Below are 25602 nucleotides of genomic sequence, written 5' to 3'. Positions count from 1 at the left end.
AGTTTAAAATGCAGACGTCGTTATTACGGTGGCATTCGGTTCGCTAAACATTTCATATTTCTATTATTCAATTGAAGAGTCTGAGGGGGTGTGCGAGGGTGGGACTCGGTCGAAAGCCGTGCAACGATATAATGATGGAGGACAGTTATAATTCATAGATGCTGCAGCCGTCTGATAAATGTAAATGCCAATAGCAGTTACCACAATCGTCTACTATATATATATCGCGTATATATATAGAGACAGAGAGGGATGAGGAGAGTGAGTGTGTGTATGTAAGAGAGAGAGAGAAAAGGTTTAGACAAAAATCGCAGCCATTCTTCTCAATTTACAGCTTTCATTCGCAGCCAGGTACTTATTCCGGGGGTCCTTTTTACTCATCTTCCTGGCCCAATTTTGCACAGGAAATTATTCATATAAACCATAAAAAATGTGAGAATATATTTCATGCGGTTATTTATTAAAAAAATCCGACATTCAGCGTACTTTAACTTTAGCGGTTGGGGGAGAGGACGACGCGGAGCAGGATTTCTTCTGTACTTTTCTTATTCTCCTCTCATATATATATTTTTGTCATTTCTTCGTTCATCGTCCTCCTCTCTTTGTCGAGCAGTATGGTTTGGAAAATCGATAGGTCTTTAGAAATTTATGCCGAATTCGAAACGGACGTATTTCTGATTTCCGGTGTCGTGCGGATTTTCTTTCCCGTGAGTCATCCCCGCAATACATCAGCACCACAGCGCAACGTCACACACAGGACTCAGAAATACATCATCCCCGTAGTGTGAACGCTCCGCTCGATTTAATGCAATTGATATAGAATTTCGATGAAACAATGCAACTGAAAGCCGAGAATACCTTTGATACTGCAAACAGGAATTATAGTCTCTTGAACTAGCTATTATGTAGTTTATTAGATAATGGCGCGAATGATATACGACGGTAACCGAATTCGAGATCACTGCGGCAGTTTCAATTTAAAACAGGCGTTAACCTATTCGTGCAATCCTCACAGGATCTATCCAGCATTTACTGCGATGACGAAATTTGTATAATTTTACGATGAATGTTTAAATGGCGATAATATTATTACTGCAAGCATATCCTAGTAGATCGTTATGTTAGTTTAGTTAGTCATGACGAGATGTCGGCACCACGTGCTTCCGATTCTGCAACAATAATAATTCATGAATACGTTAAAATAATAATTATGTAAACCTTGTACAAATAGCAGATAATTAAAAGTATTTTGTATTTAAACGTTTATATGCATACATTACATAACAAACATTATTTGGAAGCAACTTCCATTTTATAACAATTAGTGTTCTTTTCATAATTACTTTTTTAGTTAAATATCCAGTAAATTGAAATTAACGTGAAATATTGAATATTGGTAATGATTATTTTATGTTTTAATATCAATAATTTTTAAAAAAACGTTATTATTGGGTCAGGAGATTAAAGTAGATTTATAAATTAAATAGTGTTCGATGTCAGCAATTTTTTTTTGTATTTATATGATGGATAAAGAGATGAGACTGGGAATTCCATAAGTGGAAAAGAAGATATGAATCAATTTGACCACAGGGATAAATCCCTATCGCTATCTCGATGTTTCCTACGACGAAAGGTTCTTCACTCGACCATGTAATCCTTTAAGACATTTCATAGAAGGAGGAGTCAGGATTCCTCTGTGCCGTCCGAATGTCAACCCCTCTCGGCAATTTGTTACGGCCGATAAACAGAGTCCGGCCCGACTGTTTTTGCGTAGTAACTTTTTAACCGCCGAATGCCACCCCATCGTTGGGTTCAGTGTCGCGCACACAACCATCCATCCTCTCCCCCAAGTCGAGGGGGAATCCCCTTATATTGTTATGGATATATTTATAACGTCTAAGGATAGTTAGCGATCTCGTAAAATCACAAACTTTACTGCGCGCTCGCTCTATGTTTGAGTGACATTCGTATGACTCATTTCCTACGAGTTTTTACTGCCGCGAAAATCATTCGAATTACTTTGCAAATTCGTATAAAACTGGCGAATAAAATGGTAATGATCGTTTGCAGCGATGCCGCACAGCCAACTACTCCAAACAACGAATTGCCTTGTTTTTGCGCAGCACGGAATATCCTTTTCCAACTTTCTATCCGTACTTTTATTATACGCATTTTGTTTACACAGATTTGGCAATTGCAGCTGACCTCGTTATCCTTAAACATTATTTTATGAAGTTAAAAAAAACAAACAAAATCCAATTTTGAGATTAATTCAATTAATCCAATTTAAAGTCAATACAAATTGGTAAATATTTTAAATTGGTAATGAAATATTTTAGTTCAATGCTTTTCCACAACGAAAATAATATAATTCAATATAATATAATTCTTTGTTTTTTTTTCATGTTCAATAAAAACCCAAGAAATCGGTAGAAGGTTTCCTAGTTTGATAATACTTTTATCTCAAGAGTCTCTTCTCGAAGACGTATTCAATTGAGTGGAACCTATTGATGGCTTACTTATCCTGCTTTCTATAATATAGATATATATTAGTACTAGTCTACTATATTATAGATAGTTTCCGGGAATTAAGTATTGACAAAGCAGAATTGTTTCAGAAATATTGACAAACATATTATTTTTATATCAAAGCATTATTTTTTTCAGTATGTTTATTGATTTTATCAATTGATTGATATTAATATGTTTTATTGAAATCAAAATATAAATTTAATTGATAGATATTATCTTAATAAAATTAAGATATTATTGTCTGTGTGAATGAGGACTTGAAATTATACTTCTTGTAGATCTTAAAGTTGCAGAGCTTTGGTAGTTCTTTATGACAATAATTAATAGTACTTTCTAATGATGATTACATTACTGATTGAAATCATTCAATTATGAATTTACTTTATATAATTTGAATAATTGTAATTCAATATTGGACATTATGACTTGGTGTATCTTCGGTAAACATCAAAATTTCTTATGCAAACATGTCCGATGCGTAATACGATTTCGGCCAACCAGGATTTATGTAAGTGGACTTAGCAAACCGCAACCAATCAGTGACGCCCATATACAAGCGTTTAAAGCTCGATTAACTTTATTTACATTGCGTTGCGTGCATCGGTTCGAAGCGAATGTTATACATACATTTCCTAACTGTATACAAGAGCCTTTAAAATCGCCTGCATGCAAAACTTGTTTTCTCTTGTCCACTCATCTAATTCGAAAGTAATGTTAATAACATTTGTTGTCTCTATAAAGATTGCATCCTTATTACCTCCTATTTCACTGTAACTATTGAGTGTATGTACGCAATCATTAATTAGTGATATTCCGGATGTTTTTATTAGTGTATTCCAAATAAACAATTGATATGAAACAAATTAAGATTAGTTATTTATATATTGATTAAATTCAAGTGGAAAGTATACACTATCAAGACTGTGATCTTATGGGAGAGACAGTATAATAAGATACTTTGAAATATGTTTTTGAAAGGTTCATAAATATGACGAAGCTTTATTTCGCTATAAAATGGAAACAGTTATTGTGTTCCGATAGAAGGCAAGTGCAGCATTAAAGAAAAGGGTGGCTGTGTTTCGGTAAATATGATTAAAAAAGAAATGCATCTGAAGAAAAAATGGTTTATGGGGGAAAAAAAAAATCGGCGACGATAAAATAAATCTCATCCACCAATTTATATCGGCCACAATCAGACTTAACGCGATTAGTGGATCGTTTGAATGCGAGGCGCGAGTTGTGCGAACTTACTTCCCGGAATTGCCTTCGTCTGCGAAGGCGGTGCAGGTACTACAGGGTACTAAGGCCTCCCGCAATTGCCATACGATACTGGCTTCTAGCGCCCTTAAAAATGTGCGCGGAAGTGGAGAAGGAGGAATAGTAGTAGTTCTGGGGGGCTGCTGAAAAGGGTGGCAATGGGAGGATCTATTTGGGAGGCAGGTTCGCGAGTTCAGTTGAATCCGCTCTCACTCGGCACGGAATTAACCCTAAATTACATTCGTTTCCCACATATTGCGCACACCATGTGCACAAATGCATTTAAATGAGCATCGATTTTAGTTCATGCATCGGCCGCACAGAATATATTTTCGCTGAGTCCCATATAATTTTTGTTTTGTTTTCAGTTGGTTTTATTTATTTTCCTATCCCCCCGTTTTTAGTTTGCTCGCTGTTGTGTTTTTTTTTGTTTTAGGGGGGAAATGTGTGTTTTCCATAATTCAAGATTCAATTTCGATTTTTAATGCCCTCGGCCGTACCCAAAAAATGATTACAAAATTTTAATTTACAAAATGAAATACTGACTGACTGTCTAGATATATTTTATTTTATGCGTATCTATTTTGTTGATTCATGCAAATCCAATACATGCAATTTCTATTATCATCCCCTTTTTCAACAAATTATTTTGTTGTATATTCTCTCATATTTGTTAATAAATCTTCAAAGCAACTTTTTTATAAACATAATGATTTGTATTAAAAGGTTACGAAACATTTCTTAAGGTCGGAATCGATTTAGAATTATATGTAAATTACATAAATATTAAAATTTTATTGTTCACATTCACATCAGGTCTGTAGATTAATATAAAAATTGGTATTTTCAAATGAAGAAAATGTAAAAAAAAAATCTGAATTTTATATAACTTTATCAAAATAAATACTATGAGAAAATATCTTTATAATATATACTCTTAAATCTGAAGTGTGAAAAGCATTAGAAGTAAAATATATAGTATAGAATCATGTGATATGTAATATGGGTCAGCAGATCCGAAATCAGGATTCAAGTCAGGTCGTGATGTCGGATGCGTTCCCTGTCATCGCGGAAATTCCTATTCCCATAGTCCTGGCAAACACGCGGCTCAGTTCGGCTCGTCCGTTGTTCCTTCCTTTTTCCTTTCCTTGAAAGTTTAACATCGTCCAAAGGTAGGAGCACGTCCGTTGTTTTGTATGAAACGGAGTGAGTTTTATCCTCCTTACTGTGTGGCTGGAAGGACGTAATCTTTTATCTCTCACGTCTCTTTCCGTGTGAAGCTATGCACGTCGTGAAAAGTTGATGAGCCAGAGGATATCCAGGCCATAGGCGGAATTAAACCTCTAAATAAATAAACGGACACTGCTCAAATGGAATTAAACCCAATGTTTTCTCTCCCTTTCCATCTTCCTCTGCGTTTGTTTTTTTTAGCCGACCAATGTTTTCCTAACGAATTCGTGCAGAATCTGCTTCACTGGGTCACTAATTGACACACAAACATATGGGATCAATTTGGATTTTGCAATTCCACAATTGCATTCCTATAGTCTATATAAATAAATTCACGATTCGCGAAAATGTTCTTCTTTAATTCTAAGAGCTAAGAAAACAACGCCGTTATTGTAACTATATACATATATTTAAGGCTTATGCAGATGCGTTCTGTAAGAAGGGAGAACGAGACTAAATCAATGCATGAATATTTAAATTGTGAACCGTCTTATGTAGATGGAGTGATTAAAATGTTTGAATTTTGCATTTTCAGTTCCATCCATCTCTGGATACAAGTACATACAAGGCGATTGGGACGCATAATCTGCGATTAAAAGAGAATGTGATGCGAGCAAAGCTTCAACTTCCGCCAAGTAAAACCCGAGCCGCCTGGATGAAGGAACGCAAAAAGAAAAAATCCCTGAAAGCTTTCTACAAACCGCCTCCGCAAGCAATCAAATGGATAACTTTTGAATAAAAAAAATGCTCGCGCGCAATGCGATGCTTCTTTTTTTCGCGTCCCCAATAATATGTCTGGCATGAAAAGTGTAGCTGAAATGTGCAAATAAAGAATATTCCTGTCTGCATAAAGCGTATATTTTTAACCGCAGAACTTTGCAGAAGGAATAGCAAATACACATAATTTTAACAGACATTTATTATCGTTAGAGTACAAGTTTAATAGTCAATTTCCGATATAATATCTTAATAGCGTTGGTTAATTTATAGAATATATTTTGTACAGTATTTCTTTTATATAAAATAATTAGACAGTGTATAGAATGGAAAACTGTTTCCTACTTACAATTACAAGATATATTCAATAAAATACGTTATTAGATTTAGTGTATTTATTAGAAATTTAAGAAAAAATATATTTGTAAACAGTACATAGACAAATACTAGGGTTTCACAAACTTTCCTTTAACAGAACATTTCGAAAATCCTGAAATTTTCACGGAACATAGTTTGGGAAACTTTGGTCTAATCCAACTTAACCTAACCAAATCTTAGCCCAAAATAATGCAACATAAACTAACCAAAAATACAATTGAAATTAAAAATTTCTAGTTATTGACGTAATATTAAAGCTGAATTTAACAATTTAAATGTCCAATGATAAATCTTAATATATTAACAACATAATAATAAAATTGCACTTTTAGTATTAAATATAAATTAAATTATTAAAATATTCAACTGCTCTTTATGTATGTAAAATAATATTAATGCTTTCATGTACTAAATATGTAATATTCTATGAGGCGTTTCGTATAATACGAAAAGTTTCATTATTGTTCTAACAGGTTTTAAAGCTTTTCCACAGAGGACAGCAATAAGGTAATTGCTTCTGGCAAATTCTATTATTTTCACTTCAAAACTAAATGCCTGCCTGCCTGTAGTGCGCTCCGCTTTTATAGCCTTACATAATCACGATCAAAATCGCACACCATTTCGTTAAACATCGCATTGTATAAGCTCGAACTTTGAATTGCTTATATAATAATAGTCTTTAATTTAAGATTCTGCGGTATAATAACAATATACTATTATTTTGATTATTTATATATTTATTTTTTAATTATTAGTTAAATTTAATTAAAAAATATTCTTAATTGCAGATGGTATGCAAATGCGTAAGTTCAACTAATTGTTAACGTTAACAAATTAATTCATTAGCTTTAAGTTACCAAATCACCATTTACAATTTAGTATAAATTATAAATCAAATAATAAACAAAATATTGGTGATTGTTTGATTTTTTTTTAAGGTAGAAATAAAAATATAATTGTTTGCTGCATTTGTTGGAGCTGAAATGGTATTAAATTGTTAGAAAAGTTTTAGTGGAAATTCTGTCACACGGAATGGAAGTTTGAGTGGAATTAAGGTGCTATGAGCGTACCAATCGTAAAATCGTTTAAACGCTGAAATTGAGCAGAAATTACAGTCGTGTTTTCGAACGTTTCAAATTGCAATTATAATTTAATGCGAATTACATTGTCAGACACAAGAAAATTCAGTTTACCGATTCCAGACAAATACACAAACAATTGTTCATATTATAATCACATATACGAAAATGCAGTTATATCTTGTCAATTATGTGCGTTCTTGTGTTTCCATGCTATTAAATCAATTAATTTGATTATTCATTATTTTATGGACATACCGATTTTATCGCGTGTGACAGTGCCTTTTTTCTTCATGTTTCATATTAATCGATTCTCGACTCGTAATTAATTAATCTTTCCTTATTCGCTTCTGATTACACGCACTATGCATTTTATGATTTTGCAATTGATTTCAAGTTCCTGTCAAGACCGTATTTTACAGTTAAGTAATTGAATAATCGATTGAAATTTATTAATTTATTTAATGTATAAAATCATATGAAATTTAATATTATATTTGAATGGTAAATACTAAAATTCAATACTTTATTCATACCTTATTTTGTACAGTATATCTTCTTTTATAGGAGATGACAATTTTTTGTTGAAAAAAATTATTTAATTAATGATAAAAATAAAATTTATTAACTAACTATTTACAAAACTACATTATAGTATGATTAATACTTCGAGGCGTAAGTACTGTGAGCAACGTTGCCGTACATGCCACCTACTTTGCTTGGAATGTATCCAGAGAAGGAGTTGCTATGGTAAGAATTTTGGAAATTTTGCATGTTTAGGCCATTGCTTGATCCGGAGAATCCAGTGGATGAGAATCCAGAAGAACCGTATGAATCACTGGTATCAATATTGAAATCACCTTGGGAGCCAGTGTTGAAATCACCCTGGGAGCCAGTATTGAAATCACCTTGGGAGCCAATGTTGAAATCTCCCTGGGAACCAAAGTTGTAATCTCCTTGGGAACCAATGTTGAAATCTCCTTGAACAGATCCAATATTTGAAGAGACATAGGAAGCACCGCTGTTACCAAAAGTTTGAGGTCCTTGGGCGGAGAAACCTTGTTGAGCACCATGGGCGGCAAAACCTTGAGATCCAGATACTTGGGTGGCAATTCCGGAACCATAAGCTGGTTGCACGTTTTGGGTACGGATTTCTTGGGAATGGGTTTGAATTGGAACTGGGACTTTTACGTAGACTGGAGTAGGTACTTTGACTTGGACATGCTTAATGACTTCGACTGGGTATGGTTTTGGAACTGGAACGGCAACTTTCACTGGCTGAGCTACTTTCACGTAAATTGGAACCTTCACTGGCACTTGTTGGGTGATCTTGACTGGGTAGGGTTGTGGTACATGAACTGGTACTTTCACTTGAACTGGAACTGGGTATGGTTTTGGTACGTGGACAGTGTAGGGTTGTGGAACTTGGACTGGGACCCTCTCGGTAACAACAACTTGGTAGGGTTGTGGTACTTGAACTGGAACTTGTTTAATAACAGTGATCACTTTCTGTTGAACAGCAGAAGATCCTCCGATTCCTCCGGAAAATCCTCCACCGATTCCTCCTCCAATTCCTCCAGAGATACCACCAATATGCTGAGCATTAACGCCTCCTTGTTGGAATCCTCCTTGTTGGTAACCTCCTTGTTGGAATCCTCCTTGCTGGAAACCTCCCTGATGGAATCCTCCTTGTTGGAATCCTCCTTGCTGGAAACCTCCTTGCTGGAATCCTCCTTGTTGGAATCCTCCTTGCTGGATTTCTACTTGTTGTAATCCTCCTTGTTGGAAACCACCAGTTTTGAAAATATTACGTTGGAAACCACCTGCTGGGAATCCTCCAGACACTCCTCCATGTTGAATGCCACCACCGATTACACTGTGTTGGATTCCTCCAGAGAATCCACCTTTTTGGATACCACCAGCGATGATACCACCGTGTTGAATTCCTCCAGAGAATCCACCGTGTTGGATGCCACCAGCAAAACCATGATGATGATTTTCGCTGACACTAGCAACTGCAGCGCTTATAGCTAATAAAAGGCACTAGAATAATAAAATATTAAATTGTAATTAATACACAATCCTTTGCTATTGTAGCTCGCTCTACTCACCACAAAACTCCTCATGTTGGCGAACACAGATTGAATGATGATGGTCCATAGATTGTGGACCGTTTTATACTATTCACGCTGAGAAATTTAAAGAGGATGAAATTTGGTATACATTTCTATAGAATTGTATAATGTATGCGAAATTTCTCTTTTATGACCTTTTGCAATTTTTTGTTACAACATCAATACATTTAATTAATATTGGACTGAATTAATAAAAATAAGATTGCATTTGTTTTAGAAATACGCCTTAAAAAAATGACGTCTGCTAATAGAAATTGTATCTGGTGCAGCCTTTCTAATTATCGAAAGAACAAATCAGCACTTTCTTGTGCGCGTGCATAAATTTGTTATAAGAATATTCCGTTCACACTTTTCTGTATAAAATTATTTCCATTATTGTATAATTGTTGAAATAGTCAGCAGTAAATAACAGTTTTATATATGTATTATATTTCTATATACAATAAATTTTACTTTACTAATTTTAAAGATGTTTTTTATATGCATTATTTGTAGTGATTTATTTTATTATCTTTTGTAATTGTTTACATATTATTAATATGTCCAATTATTGTAAAATATATTACCAATAATTTAATAAAAATAATAAAGATAAATTATTACAACGAAGTGACCGCAGTATTTAGCCTTTGATTATTAGCTTTTATTCACATTTTAAACTTTTATGTAAATTTAAAAAATAAAATTACGCATAAACTTATATACTAAAATAAAAATGTATCCACTAGTATCTTATTATAAAATATGCAGTATAAGTTAAATATATAGAAAACTAACATAATATTTTTAAAAAATATTAATAAATTATAGATTTAAAAATGCTACAATGATCAAATTAATGTTTTTATAAACATGTTAATTTCACACTATATTTAATATTGTACTATTTTTTCTTAAATTAGAAATTTGTATTGATCTTAATTTGGGCCAAATGGATAAATATTTGGGAATTATGAGATTTGGGTATTATTTTTAAATAGTACAATAGTAATATGCATTTTATGCGAATTTATATTTCAAGTAACATAGGTTAACAATAGGTTAAACTTGGAAAGGATAATTTATGCAGATGGTGGTATTTTTAAAAAATATCTTGTTTTAATAAGAAAAACAAATTTATTAACTAAATATTTACAAAATTCTATACATAATAGTGACAAACAAATATAATTAATACTTTGAGGCGTAAGTACTGTGAGCTACGTTGCCGTACATGCCACCTACTTTGCTTGGAATGTATCCATTGAAAGAGCTGCTATGGTAAGAATTTTGGAAGTTTTGCATGTTAAGGCCATTGCTCGAGCTTCCTTGATTATTCAAATCAGATCCAGAGAATCCAGTGGATGAGAATCCAGAAGAACCATAAGAATCACCGCCATGGACACCAATGTTGAAATCTGATTGGGTATCAATATTGAAATCACCATGGGAACCAATGTTGTAATCTCCCTGAGAACCAATATTGAAATCTCCTTGGGAACCAATATGAGCAGAGCCAATGTTAGATGAGATGTAAGAAGCACCGCTGTTACCAAAAGTTTGAGGTCCTTGGGAGGAAAAACCCTGTTGAGCTCCATTAGCGGTGTAACCATGAGCTCCAGATACTTGGGTGGAGATTCCTGCACCATATGCTGGTTGCACGTTTTGGGCACGGATTTCTTGGGAATGGGTTTGAATTGGGACTGGGACTTTCACGTAGACTATAGTTGGTACTTTGACTTGGACATGCCTAATTACTTCCACCGGGTATGGTTTTGGAACTGGAACAGCAACCCTCACAGGCTGTGCTACTTTAACGTAGACTGGAACCTTAACAGGGACTTGTTGGGTGATCTTGACTGGGTAGGGTTGTGGTACATGAACTGGTACTTTCACTTGAACTGGAACTGGGTATGGTTTTGGTACGTGAACAGTGTAGGGTTGTGGAACTTGGACTGGGACTCTCTTGGTAACAATAACTTGGTAGGGTTGTGGTACTTGCACTGGAACTTGCTTGAAGACGGTGATCACTTTTTGTTGAACAGCAGAAGATCCACCGATTCCTCCACCAATATGATGAGAATCAACACCTCCTTGTTGGAATCCTCCTTGCTGGAAACCTTCCTGTTGGATACCGCCTTGTTGGAAACCTCCTTGTTGGTATTCTCCTTGTTGGTATTCTCCTTGTTGGTATCCTCCTTGTTGGTATCCTCCTTGTTGGTATCCTCCTTGTTGATATCCTCCTTGTTCGTATCCTCCTTGTTGGTATCCACCTTGTTGGAATCCTCCTTGTTGGTATCCACCTTGTAATCCTCCTTGTTGGAAACCACCTTGAGAGATTCCACCATGTTGGATTACACTGTGTTGAATTCCTCCAGAGATTCCACCGTGTTGGATTCCTCCAGAGAATCCACCGTGTTGGATACCACCAGCAATTCCATGATGATGATTTTCGCTTACACTAGCAACTGCAGCACTTATAGCTAAGAAAAGGCACTGAAAAATAAGGAAATATTGAAATATTATTAATAATCAATCCTTTCTAATTGCAATTCTCTGCACTCACCACAAAGCTCCTCATGTTGGTGAACGTAGATCGAATGATGCTGGACCGTATATTGTGGTCCGTTTTATACAATTCACGCAGAGAAATTTGCAGAAGATTAAATTTAGTATACTAATGTATTCAAAATTTCTCTTAGCTTATATTTGCAGTTTAGTGTTACAACACATAAATTTAATTAATATTAGATAGTACATAAATAAAACTAAAGATTTCATCTCATTTATAAAAAAAAAATGATTCTGTTATAGAATTGTTATTTGGTCCAGCCTTTCTAATTTACTTTGCATGTAAAGGAAGTTATAAAATCGATTATACTCTTCAAAATAACCGTTATGTTAATATATATAAATTCTTAAAATATTTTAAAATACGTAACAAATTTCAAAATTATGTATAATTATTTATTCTTCCTTCTAATATTATGTAATAAGAAAATACCTATTTTTTATTAAAAAGATTAATTTTAATCCCAAACTAATTTAATTTTTTATATTGTTAGAGAAACGTTAACTTAAGATAACAAACTGTATATGTTATTACATATGTTAGTGGTAATAATAATAATGTTTATTGCATCAGTTAAAAAAACAAAATAAATATATATAATTTCAAAAAAAAGTCAACTGATACAAAGCGCTATTGACCATTTGTTTTTCTGCCCGCTGTTGTTAGTATTATTTATGAATAAGCATGGATAAAGCTCATTTATCAAAAAATATCCTATTTTTTATTACACGTTGATTTTTTTTGATGTAACTAATATTTTAGATTAATTAATTAAAAAAAAAAAATATTAATTAGAAACTAAACAAACAATTTTAAGATATTAAAGAAGAGTTCTCATTTCATATTCAGAAAGACCTAATTCGATCAAAATTTGGGTGAATTAAAACTTGTTGTTTTATATTCAATCATTTCGAAATCAATTATAAATAATCAATTCAACAGGTTTATAATAAAACGCATTATTTTCTGTGCCCATAACTGTCGATTTAATAACGTTTCATTTGGAATCAACCTCTGATTCATCAAAATTTTTATAACTATATTTGTCAAATTTTTCATAAACTCATATTTTCTTATCAAAATATAATACCCATAATACTTTTCAATACTGTATAAATTACGTAATACTGAAAAAAAAAAATTAAATTTATTTTCTAATTAATGTTATACTTATATATAAGATGGGATAATAATAATAATACATGTTTTTAAAATTTAAAAAAACTTATTTTATTGATCTATTTACACAATTTTATACACCTCAGCGATTACTTCTAAAAGTTTACCACTTCCAGTTTCCGGCATAAGTATTGTAACCTTGGTTATTGTACATGCCTCCTTCCCTGCTTGGAATGTAACCGCTGAAAGATTAGTGTTGTACGAGCTTTGGACGTTAAGGCCATTGTGTGCGCTTCCACCGATGCTTTGAGCATTCAAGTCGAAATTTGCTTGGGACTGGACATCAGATCCAGAGCTGGAGAATCCGGTGGTGGAGAATCCGCCGTTGCCATATCCGGAAGATTCGAAAGAACCGCCGCCTTGGGCATTGATATCAAAATCACCTTGGGCTCCGATGTCGGAAGATCCAAAATTGGAGGAAGAGAAAGAACCAGCATCGTTTCCGAAAGATTGGCTTCCTTGGGAGGAAAAGTCTGATTGGCCTCCGATAGTTTGAATTCCTTGAGTGGAGAATCCGGCTTGGCCACCGGTAGATTGAATGCCTTCGGAGGAGAAACCTTGTTGGAAACCACCTTGAGCACCAGAGAATTGGATTTGTGGTCCAGCAGATTGGGTAGCGATTTGAGAGATAGCTGGTTGAACAGATTGGGTGCGGATCTCTTTGGTATGGGTATGGACTGGGACTGGGACTTTCACGTAGACTGGGGTTGGTACTTTGACTTGCACGTGCTTAATGACTTCGACTGGGTATGGTTTTGGGACTGGAACCTCTACTCTGACTGGGTGTGGTACTTTAACGTACACTGGAACCTTGACTGGAACTTGTTGAGTGATTTTGACTGGATATGGGTGAGGAACATGAACTGGGACTTTCACTTGGACTGGAACTGGGTATGGTTTTGGTACGTGGACGGCGTACGGTTGTGGAATTGGAACTTGGATCTTCTTGGTAACAGTAACTGGGTAGGGTTGTGGGACATGGACTGGAACTTGCTTGGTGACAGTAACAACTTTGTGTTGGACTAGAGCTGGTCCGCTGCTAACTTGAGCAACACCACCTCCAATTCCTCCTCCAATTCCACCTCCAATTCCTCCGGCAATTCCACCTCCAATTCCTCCTCCGATTCCAGCTCCAATTCCTCCAGAAACACCACCGCTAATTCCTTGGGCAATTCCAGCTCTAAATCCACCAGAGATACCACCTTGTTGGAAACCTCCATGTTGGAAACCTCCTTGTTGGAAACCTCCTTGTTGGAAACCGCCAGAAATTCCACCATGCTGAATTCCACCAGAGATTCCTACATTTTGTACACCACCGTGTTGGTATCCTTGAGAATATTCAACGTTTTGTACTCCAACTCCTTGATGGATTCCACCGGAAATTCCAGAGTTCTGCTGGAAATGGACATCATGGTGTCCAGCATCATGATGATGATGACTTCCCCCAGCACTAACAACTGCTGTAGTTACAGCTAATAGAAGGCACTGTAATTTTTTTTAAAGGATTAATAAAAATTGTATATGATTCCAACGCGGTGTTCTTACCACAAAGCTCCTCATCTTAACGAATTATGCTCGAATGATGGTCTTCCAAAATTCGTCGCCTGTTTTATAGTGAGAGAATTGTGAAATTTTGCTAGTCCGAATTTGAATAAAACATATAGATATTATATGTAATTGACGTAAAGAAGAAAATTTCTCTTTTTGTGACCTTTTCAGGTCACTGTTACGATACATAAATTTAAATATTATTAGATGATTTTTGTCATCTACAAATATTATTGAATATCATAAGAAATTAAGTTAATCAAACCCAACGTTATATAACATTTATATATTTGAAACAAATATTAGATAATACAATAATAAATACAAATTAAGTGATCAATAAATATTTTTGCGTTTATATAATAATGATACAGTGAAACACACATAACATTTACATATATTTGTAAATATTTTTATATAATAAATACAATTAATATTTTTTAAAATTTATTATCTTAAAATTGTTGAAATTGAAGAAAATAAATTATCATTACTTACATTGTTTTACATATTAATTTTATTTCATAATAAAATTGGTTTTTTAATCCTAATTAATTTATTAAAATACATCAACTAGATAAATATATAGTAAATATTACTATTAAGCAAAATACATATTATATAATTAGAAAGTTATTAAATTAATAACATTTCAATTAAAATTCCACAACGAAAGATGCGAGGACCACCCAGGTACGGTAGTTTTTGTAGATCCAAATTCAATTATCTTAAAAAAGCCGAGAGGTTCGCTCTGAAGCTGAGTTCTTTAAAATAAAAGCTTCGTCACTTCGTTCCTATTTTTACTAAGACTCCAAAGAAATGCAATAAATTTGAAATAATTACATTGACGATCCAATAAATATTTCATTGAACAACAAGTTCTTAGAGCTAGAATTCTTTGCGGAAAACATCAATTATTAATTATAGTTTATAAATTAATTATTCACTTTATTTTTTAACAAATCAATTTTAACTTTATATATTTTAAATAATATTGTGAGCAACAATAAATAAAATAGTCAAAAAATAAAAATTAAACATTTTGATATACAAAAATTAAATAAAACAATAATGATTTACTGATTCAATGATTATTATTTTCTTATTCACAAAATTTTCACTATTCTTAATATATTTTAATACTATAATCAATGTAAATATTTTTATTAACATAATATTGCAAAATTATGAAAATAGTTTATTATGATTATATGTAAATAATATGTAATAAGAATAAAATATTTATTTTAATAAAAAGAAGTTATCATTTATTTTATTGTATTAATGTCATGCGTTCTTTGCAAATGAAATTAAAAGCTTTTTATTTTTGGTAATTCTAATATTTGTTCACATTATTTGGAAGAGATGAAATAATACAAAATATTTAAAAATTTTAAAAACTTATTTTATTGATCTATTTACAAAACTTTATACACCTCAGCGGTTATTTTCTAAAAGTTTACCACTTCCAGTTTCCGGCATAAGTATTGTAACCTTGGTTATTGTACATGCCTCCTTCCCTGCTTGGAATGTAACCGCTGAAAGACTTAGTGTTGTACGAGCTTTGGACGTTAAGGCCATTGTGTGCGCTTCCACCGATGCTTTGAGCATTCAAGTCGAAATTTGCTTGGGACTGGACATCAGATCCAGAGCTGGAGAATCCGGTGGTGGAGAATCCGCCGTTGCCATATCCGGAAGATTCGAAAGAACCGCCGCCTTGGGCATTGATATCAAAATCACCTTGGGCTCCGATGTCGGAAGATCCAAAATTGGAGGAAGAGAAAGAACCAGCATCGTTTCCGAAAGATTGGCTTCCTTGGGAGGAAAAGTCTGATTGGCCTCCGATAGTTTGAATTCCTTGAGTGGAGAATCCGGCTTGGCCACCGGTAGATTGAATGCCTTCGGAGGAGAAACCTTGTTGGAAACCACCTTGAGCACCAGAGAATTGGATTTGTGGTCCAGCAGATTGGGTGGCGATTTGAGAGATAGCTGGTTGAACAGTTTGGGTGCGGATCTCATTGGTATGGGTATGGATGGGACTGGGACTTTCACGTAGACTGGGGTTGGTACTTTGACTTGCACGTGCTTAATGACTTCGACTGGGTATGGTTTTGGGACTGGAACCTCTACTCTGACTGGGTGTGGTACTTTAACGTACACTGGAACCTTGACTGGAACTTGTTGGGTGATTTTGACTGGATATGGGTGTGGAACATGAACTGGGACTTTCACTTGGACGGGAACTGGGTATGGTTTTGGTACATGGACGGCATACGGTTGTGGAATTTGAACATGGACTTTCTTGGTAACAGTAACTGGGTAGGGTTGAGGGACATGGACTGGAACTTGTTTGGTAACAGTAACAACTTTGTGTTGGACAAGAGCTGGTCCGCTGCTGACTTGAGCAACACCACCTCCAATTCCACCGCCAATTCCTCCTCCGATGCCAGCTCCAAATCCTCCAGAAACACCACCGCTAATTCCTTGAGCAATTCCAGCTCCAAATCCACCAGAGATACCACCTTGATGGAAACCTCCTTGTTGGAAACCACCAGAAATTCCACCATGCTGAATTCCACCAGAAATTCCACCATGCTGAATTCCACCAGAAATTCCACCATGCTGAATTCCACCAGAGATTCCTACATTTTGTACACCACCGTGTTGGAATCCTTGAGAATATTCAACGTTCTGTACTCCAACTCCTTGATGGATTCCACCGGAAATTCCAGAGTTCTGCTGGAAATGGACATCGTGGTGTCCAGCATCATGATGATGATGACTTCCCCCAGCACTAACAACTGCTGTAGTTACAGCTAACAAAAGGCACTATAACAAAATTTTAATGTATTAACAAAAATTGTATATGATTCCAATGCGGTGTTCTTACCACAAAGCTCCTCATCTTAACGAATTATGCTCGAATGATGATCTTCCAAAATTCGTCGCCTGTTTTATAGTGAGAGGATTGTGAAATTTTGCCAGTTCGAATTTCAATAGAACGTATACATATTATAGAAAGAAGAAGAGAATTTCTCTTTTTGTGACCTTTTCAGGTCACTATTACGATACATAAATTTAAATATTATTTGATGATTTAAAGTAGTTTAAAGTTATTTATTGGATACACAAATTGCATTACAATATTATTTAAAAATTTATTTTTGTATTAAACAATAATTTCACAAAACTGAATAATATATAAATTTACATTTCAAAAAGCATATATTGATTATCACTTTAAGTTTTTTATATACATACTTCAAAAATCTTGTATAATGGCACGATTAAATTAGCATATGACAAATATTATTCTATTGTAAATTACAAAAGTGTTTTTCTTACATATTATGTGATTTTTGATATTATTTGTGGTCATTATGTTTTGTGATAAAAATGCGTTAATTTAGTTATGCTAAAAATGTCGATTTCAGAGTAATTTTAGTTTATTACGAATATTCTTGTTTTGTTGTTAAAAATACTATTTGTTGATTAATGATGGTGTGAAGTGAAGTTCCATTTGTGTTCGTTTTGCTTTTACAGTAACAAATAATATCTGCCGATGTCGTTTTCGAATACGAATTGAATTATTATAAAAAGTTTTCAATCATGTGCGAGTCAATCTCACGTGGGTCGGGGTTGTGAATGCCGCGCCGGATACGAAGCTGAGCAATATTACGAGGCCTTGCCGTTGACAGCTTTACATTTCTATGCGAGCTTAGGTGGGCTCTTTTGGCGGAAATAAGCACGAGCTTTAGCTTTCTTTCACACCTTTCATGGGACTTCTTGATGGCACTCGATTCTTTCACTCCCCTCCCATTCCCCTTAAGATATGATGGAATTATAAAGGACGTCGCAAGAAGACTCATCGATCGTCCTCCGTCCATTACAATAATACATTTTTTTTGTCATATCCTCCTCCTGCTACTGTTGACGCAGACGACGAGGCCTCATCCTCTTCAAATTGCTTTTCTCCATCCCAATAATTTCGCTCACAATTGTAATAATTGGTGATCGGAAAATATGTTTTGTGAAACGCATGGCACAAGATTGGATTAAACAAATTCGCGGATGCATCGCGTCAAAAAGAAATTAAATTACAATTTTCCTATGTCAACTCGCGTCGCCTGTTTCGAGGGCGCGCGGAGCCGTTAAGGTCCTGACAGCAATCTACTGATCCGTGAACAGGAATTTAAATACGTCAAAACGCGAAAATATCACGGAGACATTTCAAAGTGCTGCTAACCCCATCGTGACATTCTAAAAGCTTCGGATGTATCGTTTATAGATTACGTCGCCAATACGAATCGATAAATTTCGAATAACATTGGAAATTCACACAATTAATGCAATGAAAATTTACATAGGAAAAGAATAGCCCACATATTTGTATCTCTCCTACTCACACCTACAATTCTGCAATCATCGCTTTTTTTCTCTCTGCAAGGTAGTGAAAGCGTTTCTAATTTTACTTTTAATTACGTAAACATATCTGTTTTAGATTTATATACAATTATGTCGCATTAGGTAAAACGTTTTGCCCACATTTTCTACATGCCCTAATCATAATTGAATATATTAAATACATCTTTTGCAATGTATAATTTTTTGCATAATATTAATATCGTACTAATGGGAATTTGTAGACCCCAATAATTTAATTATTTTGATCCAATTATATGAAAATCTGTAAGTTATTCAATTTTGGTTGTATTTGTATAAAATTGTAAAAAAAATAATAGGATAATTTTTAAACAAGAATATAATATAAATTATAATTGTAGCAATTTTTTGTGGTATTTTTAATTGAAATGTCTGTTATGTACAGTTGTTATGTAACTACAGTTAACGATATAGCAATAATCGTGTTTGCATTGAAACGTTTGAGTTCGGCGGAAGCAAAGTTAAATCTAATTAATTGATGAACTAATTAATTGCACATTGGAATATCATCAATTATTACGCAACCGGTGGGGTTGAAAAATTCGCGCGGGCGCGAATGTAATTGAAATTGCGATTAATTGGTAATTAACATGTTAAATGTTGATTTTATTGTGCTAAAATTTGACATTTATATTGGAGTGATACGACGCACGCGATGCCCGAAGCGAATCGATATAATTTAATTATGTTAGTTTAAGGCGATTTGGGTCTACTCATGAGATGGATGGATGGTCGGATGGAGTCGAGCTAAGCTCATTGCTCTAGGACTAAATATATAATTGATATGAGAAAGCGAAGCAAGTAATCATTCGTTTTAAAAGTCGTTAACGTTTTCGAGGATTGATTAATATAGTAAATGAAATGAAATGTTTGGGAGCGATTAAGTATCCTAATAAATGAGTGCAGTGAGTGTAAAGAGGACAATGCGATTGTTGAAATTAAAGGAAAAAAAAATAAAGAGGCAGTCAGAAATATCTTAATATATTCATTAAGGACGAAATGTTGTTATTAACGTTGCTGAAACGGAGCCAAAACGCGAGCCGCCCGTCGAATGACAAATGTATTTAGCATCTCTTAACATGGTTTTGCAAATTTAATTAAGTCAACGCTAATATATGGCCGTCTTTTCATCTCACGTTTTAAAATAACTAACGCTGTTTTCATTCACCGTCACGCGCCTCTCGTTTTATACGATCGTCCATAAAACTTTACATCCGATTACTTTATATCAAAATAAAATCAATAAGAAAACTGCCCCTGTCGCCGCGTGGCCTCTTCTTAAAACTATGTACATGTTTTACTCTCCTCGGCTGCTTTACTTCATCAATACATCATATCGTGGAATGTGCCTCATATAAACGATAAGCGGTAAAATGACTTCAATAGGTTTCATTCTTCCACGCTCACTTCGTGCTTCCTCTTTCGTGTATAAATATATATCATACACACCCAATGCATCTGCTATTCATCTACGGCTCATACACTTAAAGATATTAAACTTATATTAATAGACTTAATTATGACACTACTCATGTTTCATGTGCATTCGCTGAAGTGGAACGCACACCTGAATCCTCAATTATGTTAAGATGCATCAAATTATTTACTTTAAACTATGGATTTCCAACGTGGTCCAAACGGAGTTTTTCTTAATTTTAGTAAGTTTTGTGCAATTATGCGAAAATAACGATGAATCAATAATAATTCATTGAAATCTTTAATTCTGCAATAAGGTACTCTATTTGGTTTTGGGAATTGATAATCCAACAGCATTTAAAAATTATCTATTTTTGAATTTAAAATCAATTTTCAAATATGCGGGTTTGCCCAATTTTGGAATTGTAATGACTTCTTTGGACATTCGTAAAAAATACTTGTTAATCTGAACAAATATTATTTTTATATTATCGTAATTCTAGTATTACAAAAAAAACAAGAATTCAATTAAATACATCATCTTTTGGATCTATTCCATCTATTATAGTTTACAAGAAAATCATTAAAATATAAAAACACTGCTTTTTCGAGCATTATTTTTTCATTTTTATCAACTTTGAATCAGAATTACAGCCAAATGTATGAAACCATAGAAATGTATGAATAATCGCAACATTTCCCGACTTACAAAATTGCCTGAAAAAATCAAATTAAAAATATAAATTTGGGATAACCAGTTGTAGTTGTGAATTCACTAGTTAAGATGTCAATAATCATAAAGAAACTAATAAATTTAATCAAAAGTAACACTGTCATATATATAGAGATTAAATTATTGCTCTAGAAAAAAAAAATAGTGAAAGTTACTTTATTTACATTTTGTAGTATTTTACATTAATTATTCTGTATATTAAACACCTTAATTCATGTTTAGAAACAAGTAATTTGAACCCAAAGTTCTCTACTAAAGTTACTGCATGAACTAGATGTTAAATTAACACATGCTGGATCCTGCATATTACGCAAGATGCTATCGTTCGCAAATCAGTTTAACTGAATCGATTCCACGATACATGTTGGCCTTCAAATAGATTTCGGTACAGCTGCATCAAAACGCCCTTTTGTTGTTTGTAATCTGTTACAACATTCTGATGCACATTTAGTTTCCATTGATTACTCAATAATTAATGGGAACAATTTAAATTGCAAAATACTTGACTCGGTGATAGTTCTTCAGATAATAAACAAAAAGTAAGAAGAACAAGTGGATCAAAGAAAGGTTTGCATTCTAAAAGCATCGAAATAGTGAAAGTCAAAAAAATGAGAGTTCGCGGATTCCAGTAAAGGTAACAAACTAAAAAAAGAAACGGAATAAAATTATTGAATAACTAATAGAAAAAACACACATCTGGCTGATCCATATGGTAATTTCCGATAAATCTGCGTCACGACTCCAAGTTATCTAGAAACTTTGATTAATTTAACGTGTTTATATTTTAATAAACTTGATTAAATTAATTAATTTAAATTTTTCTTTTATTTTGGATTTATTTTGATATAATTATAAAAAACTAACATTAAACTAAATTAGTTTCGCTTAAATAAACGGGATTTTGCGGTGCGGTCGCAAAAAGAAAACGAAAATAATAATGCGGACGGAATAATTTCGTAGTAACAATATTTGCACTGGGAATTCCTTAAACTGCTTTAATATAAAGTAATCCCCGCATTGTTTAACTTTTTAAGCTCAATTTCCGCAATTAAAGCTCTCTCGGTGCGTAGGGATTTCGTATTATTAAGTCCCTCGCAACTTATTTGAAGACGGAGAGATGTTCTGTATATATGTATGTGAGAGGGAGAGTGAAAGAGAAAATGAGAGAGGAGTGGAGAGGAGGCGAAGAAGGGACGTTTGCCAAGATATGAATCCGTATCTTATTGAGGTTTAGAATGGAAAGGCCTATTTGTAGATTATACATGTTTAATACATTATTAACTGTGTTATAATGCATACGCATTGCTTTATTGTGTTGAAATTCATTATACTGATATTTACTTGTTGGCTCCGCTTTCCATACCACTCCGTTAAGCACGAAAACGAATTGTTGTAAATTTTCTAATGAACTTCACAAACTTCACTATTAATTCTGCATAATATGTCTTCACAACTTCGTCACTATTGTAATTACGTACCTGATCAGTTTCATTTTAAGCAGCTTTTCATTTTATATTAATATAATAATGTTCAAACTATTTTAATGAAACTACCACAAAGTCTTGAGAATAATTGTTGCTAAAGACTGCAAAAAATATTATACAATCTGTTACATAAAGCCATACATAAGTAGACAAAATTGTTAATTATTATTTAATTACTTGTCAATTAATTAGAAAGAAACGCACGTGTAACTGTTTCTCTTTAAGCCGGGTTAAGAACAATAATATTTATTATGTGAATGCCAACATAATAAATTTTATTTTATTTCCTAGATAAGGGAAAAGAAATATACGACTTCCAGATGGATCTTAAAATAAGTCACATGCAGAGCTTTTTTTTCTTCCTTCGTCTAACATTCCTCCGATTATTCAATTTCTCTACAGTTTATTACATCTCTAATTCAATGATCTTTTATTCAAACTAGTAAAATTATATACATTATTAATGAAATATTTTAATCAAAGATTATCCACAAGTTAACTAATATTGTCATTTTTTCTTGAAAATCACACATTAAACATTAATCAGTTAATATAATATATTCTGTAATAAAGTTATAATAAATAAAATTAAAACCAAATTTCTATTATTATTTTTAAGTTTTATCGTAAGGATTAATGAACTAATTTACTTCATCTTAATATTCTTCAGTTTATCATATAAAAATCTCCAATTCTACGAAAGTTAACATGGTGAGATAATTGATTAATTGATATTAAAATGAGGGATTATATTTAACAAGTTGTATGTGAAGATTTAGATTATCGTACTTATGTTTACAATTGATTATTCGATTGGTGGCAAGTGGCAACTCTGAATCGTTCGGTAAATAACTTCTAATCGGAAAATTAATTGACACAAAGGCAATAATTTAAATCCTGCAGATTTGCTTTAATTGGATGCATTTAGCGCCAGTACATATTAATATATAATTAGGGAAACATATCATCCAGCCTTTATCGTTAAAAGCTCGGAGTAAATAATAGATAAATTCGGAACTGACGTGAAATGCAATAGCTCAAATCAGAATTGGAATTGCATGCGACTAGATCCGTCCGCCATTTATAATAATTACATTATTTATCTTCGGATTACTTTGCATATTGTGTGCGAAATTAATGTTGCCGAATAATTCCAATTTATTCACACCGACATTGTTGAACGTCATCGATGGAAAGGAATTGCACGTAGAACACACACATATTTCAATATATATGTTCTATTGAAATGTCGTGTTATAAAAATCGTGTTATACGAATACAAATCACTTTATACAGTTGTTTATATTGGATCGATCATAAAACATAAAAGTCTACTTGAGAGTTCCTAAAATTCCAGACTAAAGTAAAAAAATATCATCAAATTCTGGACAAATATTTTTTTGCCTCAAAAACATGTATTTAATGAGAAAATAACTAAGGAAGAAGTCATGGCATACTTAAGATATTAATTCTTGGGCACATATGTTAAGCTGGAGTAAATATATGATCAAAAATTCCTTTGGGTTATAGTATAATTAAGAATATTGAAATGTATTTAGCAGAAAAACTAGTTGCTTTGGACTAATTTTTAATTTTTAATCATATTCAATTATGTAATAATAAACACAAATCTATATACACATTTGTAAATATTCGTAGAAATTTGATAACGTGTTATATTGAAATCGCGTTATAGGAGTGTTAACAGTATATGTTTGTATTTAAATAAATATATATGAATGTGTTTACATGTGCGTATGCAGCATATAATTAGACTTGGTTTTTACGACAAGGGTGACGATTTTAGTCGTGGTCGTGTGGTGGTGTTCTGTTTGAAATTATATATTCTTCGGTTTCTGGAAAGTCATGTCTTTGCGGGCAATTAATGCCAAGGATGCACGGAGCGTAAAGATTGTGTGAAGCACATGTGTGAAATTATAAAGATATCAGCATTATAATAACCCTCTAACAAGGTTCGTTACTCAGCCACGCGACTGTCAAGTATGGCAACAGAATAAAAGCGGACCCGCTAAAAGATTCGAAATAATTGTCACTTCATAAATTGGCTCAATTCTATTTAAACATGTCTCGGTCTCCATGCAAGTATTCCCTGTTATCGAGTTGTCATGAGATGAAGTAAAAAAATATATATATATGTCTATATAAAGCACAACAAAAACGAAATAACAAGTGCACTTCCATTTGATTTATTAATAAATTGTGGCAAACTTTTGCCCCCTTCGCGAAACAACTTAATGCTATAAAGTCTCAACAACATCCTTCCTATATAGTATATCCGGTATTAAGAAAACTTTGCGAACAATGAAGACAATTTTCTTTCTTTAGAAAATTTAAAGTGAATTATTCTTAACATCTTATACAAGCATACAATACATACTACAGGTATTTGACAGTTTTCATACTTTTAACATCTTATGGCAGTGGTCGGCAATCTTTTGATTTGGAAAAGGCAAACCTGTAACAATTAAAAAAAAAAATTTAAAGTAATATTTTATTACGAAACTTTTGACAGAGAAGACTCAATCTTGTCTCCTTGAGAACATTATAAAAAATATTTGAGAGTAAAAAAAGTATGTTTTAACAATTAACAATATTTGCTCCAATTCGATGTAATTATTGTCTACTCTACATATATACAATATAGTTTAATTCAAGATTTAATTTAATATGTAAGTTTGAAATAGATTGCATAAACATTAAAGGAATAAGATGAAATCAAACCAAAGAGGTTGAAGAAATGTGATGGCTGTGCCCATCTAATCATTCTGGCTTTTTATTTCGATCCTTTGAAGATCAAAAGAAACGACGCAACAATTTATGAGTTGCTTCTGGAAATGATTCATCTAAATAAAGTAGACTTAAGTTATACATTTATATTCCTAATTTAACTGAAGTTAAG

The 25602-nt window shown here is 33.2% G+C and overlaps 4 protein-coding genes and 1 pseudogene across 4 annotated transcripts in view; 1 reads left to right on the top strand and 4 right to left on the bottom strand.

Moving 5' to 3' along the window:
* The window catches only part of LOC108564119 (sperm-tail PG-rich repeat-containing protein 2-like), a 26241-nt gene extending 20429 nt beyond the window's left edge, over positions 1-5812 (top strand). Inside the window, exon 9 of the mRNA XM_017923056.1 lies at positions 5555-5812. Within this exon, the coding sequence (XP_017778545.1) occupies positions 5555-5758 (204 nt within the window). The 3' untranslated portion in view covers positions 5759-5812. The remainder of the gene's footprint in view (positions 1-5554) is intronic.
* A 2157-nt stretch (positions 5813-7969) lies between these two features.
* On the bottom strand, positions 7970-8385 carry LOC108564113. Its single transcript, XM_017923042.1, has one exon. It carries the CDS (start codon positions 8315-8317, stop codon positions 7970-7972), a length of 348 nt encoding a protein of 115 aa, XP_017778531.1. The 5' UTR covers positions 8318-8385.
* On the bottom strand, positions 8346-9319 carry LOC108564104 (glycine-rich cell wall structural protein 1.8-like; the record flags this gene model as incomplete). Its single annotated transcript, XM_017923030.1, has 2 exons — positions 9305-9319; positions 8346-9236 (listed from the first exon to the last, which is right to left on the bottom strand). Coding segments are annotated over exons 1-2 (906 nt in total), but the record flags the coding sequence as incomplete, so codon positions are not given.
* A 1179-nt stretch (positions 9320-10498) lies between these two features.
* On the bottom strand, positions 10499-14618 carry LOC108564097. Its single transcript, XM_017923017.1, has 3 exons — positions 14604-14618; positions 13152-14543; positions 10499-11803 (listed from the first exon to the last, which is right to left on the bottom strand). The coding sequence occupies exons 1-3, from the start codon at positions 14616-14618 to the stop codon at positions 10499-10501; spliced, it is 2712 nt and encodes a 903-aa protein (XP_017778506.1).
* Positions 14619-16065: 1447 nt separating this feature from the next.
* On the bottom strand, positions 16066-17511 carry LOC108564092 (annotated as a pseudogene).
* Positions 17512-25602: the final 8091 nt, after the last annotated feature.

Source organism: Nicrophorus vespilloides, unplaced genomic scaffold, assembly GCF_001412225.1.
Source record: "Nicrophorus vespilloides isolate i.1.1-1 unplaced genomic scaffold, Nicve_v1.0, whole genome shotgun sequence".
Taxonomy (NCBI): domain Eukaryota; kingdom Metazoa; phylum Arthropoda; class Insecta; order Coleoptera; family Silphidae; genus Nicrophorus; species Nicrophorus vespilloides.
The sequence above is the reverse complement of the archived record's forward strand: the minus strand, read 5'-3'. Positions and strand labels throughout refer to the sequence as shown.

Excerpts from the sequence above, each read along its gene's own strand:
- LOC108564097 (XM_017923017.1), bottom strand. Across the intron at positions 11,804-13,151 it reads GAAGTGGTAAACTTTTAGAA|TGCCTTTTCTTAGCTATAAG; the intron begins GTAATCGCTGAG and ends CTTATTTTTCAG.
- LOC108564113 (XM_017923042.1), bottom strand. The coding sequence starts at position 8,317 with ATGGTTCCGGAATTGCCACCCAAGTATCTGGATCTCAAGGTTTTGCCG.